The sequence below is a fragment of the Rhagoletis pomonella genome, unplaced genomic scaffold (assembly GCF_013731165.1).
Source record: "Rhagoletis pomonella isolate Grant_MI unplaced genomic scaffold, Rhpom_1.0 Rhpom_scaffold_08393, whole genome shotgun sequence".
In the NCBI taxonomy this organism is placed as follows: Eukaryota; Metazoa; Arthropoda; class Insecta; order Diptera; family Tephritidae; genus Rhagoletis; species Rhagoletis pomonella.
In genome coordinates, this window is record NW_023466921.1 from 1 (window position 1) to 5249 (window position 5249).

The window sequence follows — 5249 nt, forward strand, 5'->3', positions numbered from 1 at the left end:
TAAGTGTAAAAGATTAGCATTCGTACACATACATACATAGATACAAGGCAAATTTATAGATTTGAATTAATAAAATAAAACGTGTGTTACGGAATTGAAATTCCACTTAAATTTTGTGTACGGAATTCTTTGAGTTGTGGTGTGGCAAGGTTACAAATTTTTCTCGGGAACATAGTTCTTAGTCTCATATCCTTCAAAGCTTTCTAATTATACCAAGTCATGGATAAGTTTATTCGCCTGGCAGATGCTGTGACAGAATTTGAGGCCGACTACAACGACACGGCCCAAACTGATCACACCAAATATACTCTTGCCATTCAACAAGAAGAATTGAAAACTTTATGGAAGAAAGCAAAGGTAGCATATGAAGATCTGGTAAATTCTGATACTTTAGACGCTAAAGCAATATCTGCTGTGAAACCCAAGTATAAAAGCTCTTATTCTGTGTATTTGCGATGCATGTCAAACATGGCAGATCTGCATGCAAAGTTCGTTAAGAGCGAAAAGGATACAGAGGGTACGTCGCTCCAAGAACACAACATACACCTTCCTCCGTGCGATACGGAAGTGTTCAAAGGCGATTACCTCTCTTGGCCAACATTCCGAGATATGTTTACGGCTATATATATATTGAACAAGCGCCTCACTCCAGTTGAAAAGCTGTTCCATCTGAACCAAAAAACACTGGGTGAGGCCAAAGATATAGTTAGGAAGTGTCCTCTTACTAACGAAGGATTTGCCACAGCGTGGAAAAACCTAACAGATAGGTACGAGAATAAACGTATTCTCGTAAATTCCCAGTTGCAAATTCTTTTTAATTTAAAGGCAATAGAGAACGAGTGCGGCGTCTCGATTAAGAAATTACAGCGAGATATAAATAATTGCATCTCATCACTAAAAAGCCATAAAATTGATATTTCAAACTGGGATGCAATATTTACTTATCTCTGCTCAACTAAATTGCCAGAAAGTACTCTAGCTTTGTGGGAGCAAACTATCGAAAACAAGACGGAAATATCCAAGTGGGAGGATATGGACAAATTTCTGTCCAACAGATTCCAAACACTTGAGACCGTCTCGGGCATAACTGGTATCAAACATACGAAAACCCCGAAACCACCCAATAGTAAGCATGCCACTGAAACCCCACAGAAAAGACTCGGCGCCTTCCAGGCAAGTGTGGCCAAAGTTACATGCCAAATGTGCAAATCTAATGAGCACAGATTAAAAGACTGCCAGAAGTTCCGCAAGCTTTCGATCTCTGACAGGATAGCGCTCGTAAAGAACAATAATAGTTGCGTTAACTGCCTCTCTTCAAGACATACTGTGTCGAGGTGCACCAGCTCTTATAATTGCAGCACGTGCCACCAAAGACACAACACGCTCTTACATATGCAGGCAGCCGCACCGAACTCAACTGTTCAAAAGAGCCAATCAGATCCCATGGATAGCGTTGCTTCTACTTCTGCACAGGCTCAATTGAGATTAGATTCCGCAAGAGCAAATAAATCATCGGTTAGCAATGTTAAATCTTGTTTCGCTAACACAAATAAAGGGATATTATTAGGGACCGCGCGTGTCAATATATTTTTCAATAATGCTACCTTTTCGGCACGAGCGGTAATAGATTCCGGTTCAGAGTGCTCATTTATAACGGAGAGACTCAAAGTAGGATTAACTTGCCTTCAAAAAAAATGAATGCGCAGGTATCAGGTATCAATAATACCGTGTCAGCCCAAGTAAAAGAAGCATGTTTTATTCAGTTGCGGTCACCGATAGACCCTTTTATCAATATAGATACCACAGTGCTGGTTTTACCACAGTTGACCGGGAATCTACCAACTTGTCAAATAGATGCCATGACAAGCCAAGCCTTTCCAGATCTCATTTTAGCGGACAAGAGATTCTTCATTAATGAGCAAGTTGATCTTGTCCTAGGTGGTGATATTTATGCCCAAATAATGTTGAGCGGAATCCAAAAGAACGTTTTGGGTACTCTTCTTGCTCAGGAAACAGTATTCGGGTGGATACTAACCGGTCAGACTGAAACAACGTCTACAACTAATAAATGTGTATCTTTTTTTAATGAGGTTACACTAGACAAACGCCTAGCCTCGTTTTGGGAGTTAGAAGATATCCCAAAGAGCACAACTTATAATAAAGAGGACGCTTATTGCCAAGAACTTTATAAAAGCACAACAAAGCGAAACGGTGAAGGCAAATACATAGTGTCACTGCCATTTAAGCAGGACTTCCCAAAAGACGTCAAATTAGGACCCTCTCTAAAAATCGCTTGCTCACAGTTCTTTAGGATAGAAAAGCGGTTGGTGAGAGACCCACCTCTGCAAACAGAATATAACCGAGTTTTGTCAGAATACGAGGCATTAGGTCATATGACGCGAATCGATGTGAATGTTCCTGCAGATGCATGTGACAATTACTTCTTGCCTCATCACGCTGTCAGGAAGGACGAAAGCACTACCACCAAAGTAAGGGTGGTTTTTAATGTATCGTGTCCGACATCAAATGGGGTGAGCCTTAATGATGTGCTCTATCCTGGTCCAGTACTTCAAAATGATTTGCCAACATTAATACTTCGGTGGAGATTATTTAAGTATGTTTTTAACAGCGACATCGAAAAGATGTATCGCCAAATTTTACTAAACCCTGACCAAACAAAGTATCAGCGCATAATTTTTTCGAACTAATCCAACCGAACCCGTAAGACTTTATGAACTCAATACTGTGACCTTCGGTGTCAATTGTGCACCTTACCTTGCGATTCGAACTCTGCTTCGGTTAGCGAACGACGTGGAAGATTCGCACCCCGTAGCTTCGGACATCTTAAGAAAGTATATGTATGTAGACGACGTTCTAGCTGGCGGTCACACCATTGAGTCTGCTATTAAAGCTAAGGACGAAATCACAACAGTATTGGAATCTGCGGGTTTTCCTTTGAGAAAATGGACTTCTAACTGCAGCGAAATATTATATGGTATCCCAAAATCCTATCTGCTGAAAGAAGATTTCTTGGACTTCGAAGACACCAGCACGGTTAAGGCTCTGGGCATCAGGTGGAATACCCATTCTGATAAATTTTACTTCACTGCCAAGCCAATTGAGAATCAAGATAGACATACAAAAAGGGCAATACTATCGGCTATTGCCAAATTATTCGATCCGTTAGGGTGGCTCGCACCGTTTGTAATTACCGCGAAAATTTTAATGCAAAATATTTGGTTAGAAGGAACCGGGTGGGACGAAATTGTATCAACCTCCACATTAGACCGTTGGGAAAGCTTTAAGGAAAGCTACAGCCACATCGAAAGGATTCGTATCCCTCGTTGGATATACTTTTCACCGACAGCCAAAGTCGAAATACACGGGTTTTGCGACGCCTCAGAAAAGGCATATGCGGCTTCGCTCTATCTTCGCGTCGAAAAGGATGACAAGGTCTTCACCAATCTGCTACTATCTAAAACTAAAGTTGCACCAGTTAAAACGATCTCGCTTCCCCGCTTAGAACTTTGTGGGGCGGTTTTACTTTCAGAAATCCTCGATTCGATTATCAATAACCTGAATTTGGGGCATATTACGACAAAAATGTGGACGGATTCTACCATTGTCCTGGCCTGGATTCGGAAACCACCCTGCTCATGGTCAACCTTTGTTGCCCATCGAGTAACCAAAATAATAGAAAAGGTAGGGAAAGAAAATTGGTGTCATGTAGATTCAACCTCAAATCCGTCAGACTTAGCCAGTAGAGGACTTCCGGCGCAAGAATTAGTAAACAATTCGCTGTGGTGGGAGGGCCCTTCTTGGCTGCAAGAAGATCACTCCAAATGGCCCACTCAAGAAAAGGACTATAATACAGTGATAGAAGAGAAAAGGGTGCAGGTACTCGCAACAACAACGCTAGATATCGACTATGATATTATTGAAAGATTTTCTGAGTTCTCGAGAGCTTTGAGGGTTTTATCTTACGTAATGAGATTCTCTCAAAGAACTCACCCAAAAACCAGGGCTTCATTTCAGGCGAAATCTTGTTCAATTTCAGCCGAAGAAATTAAAGCAACGACAAACCGCTTGATAACCATCTGCCAGAAGAAACATTATTTGGAGGAGTATTCAGCACTAAAATCTCAAAAATTAATAGGTTCAAAGAGTGAAGTACTACCCCTTAACCCATTTATCGATAAAGACGGTATAATGAGGACAGGTGGCCGCCTAGGAGCATCTAGTGATCTCGCCTATAACGAGCGTCACCCAGTTATCCTGCCATATAACTGCCACCTGTCTCGTCTGATAGTCCAGTTCGTCCACAAAGTCTCGCTGCATGGTGAGAATCAGCTCATGTTGCGCCTAATCCGAACACAGTATTGGATACCTAGGGTAAAAAATATGATTAGGTCCACCATCCATAACTGCAAAGTCTGCACGATCTATCGAAAACATGCGCAAACGCAGCTAATGGGAATTCTTCCCAAGGAAAGAACGACTTTTTCACGAGCGTTTACAAATGCGGGAGTCGATTTCGCAGGGCCATTTGACATAAAAAGTTATAGTGGCCGAGGTTGTCGCATGTCAAAGGGATATGTCTGCCTATTTGTATGTTTCGCAACAAAGGCCATCCATTTGGAAGCCACTTCGGACCTGAGCACTCAGTCGTTCTTAGCAGCATTTGCCAGGTTCATTGCACGACGAGGCTGTCCAAAAAATATTTATTCCGACAATGGCACCAATTTTGTGGGAGCTTCGAGAGCTTTGAGAACCGAAACAAAAGCCTTTTTAAAGGACGCTCGCGATAACACTTTGGCGAAATACGCTCACCAAATGCTCTCGTGGCACTTCATTCCCGCCTCAGCTCCCCACATGGGCGGACTGTGGGAAGCGGGAGTTAAAAGTTTTAAAAGCCACTTTACGAAAATTGCTTCCAACCACAAATACACGGTTGAGGAATTTACAACCCTATTATGCAGAGTTGAGTCCTGTCTCAACTCTCGACCCCTGAGTCCCTCATCAAATCAACCAGGAGACCTGGAGCCACTGACTCCAGGCCACTTCTTAATCGGTGGACACATACTAGCTGCACCAGAAATAGACGCTGATGAAAATCGTGCCTCGATTGTAAATCGATGGCAGAGGCTCAAGGCTCTACACCACACGTTTTGCAAACGGTGGAAAAGTGAATATCTCACGGAATTGCAGAAACGCAACAAATGGAGATACCCGCAAGCCAATATGAAAAT

At 42.3% G+C, this 5249-nt stretch overlaps 1 protein-coding gene across 1 annotated transcript; it reads left to right on the forward strand.

Annotated features, from left to right (window-relative positions):
- Positions 1 to 219: 219 nt before the first annotated feature.
- Positions 220 to 1515, forward strand: LOC118756025 (the record flags this gene model as incomplete). The annotated part of the gene is made up of 1 exon (XM_036490816.1): positions 220 to 1515. A coding segment is annotated over exon 1 (1296 nt), but the record flags the coding sequence as incomplete, so codon positions are not given.
- Positions 1516 to 5249: the final 3734 nt, after the last annotated feature.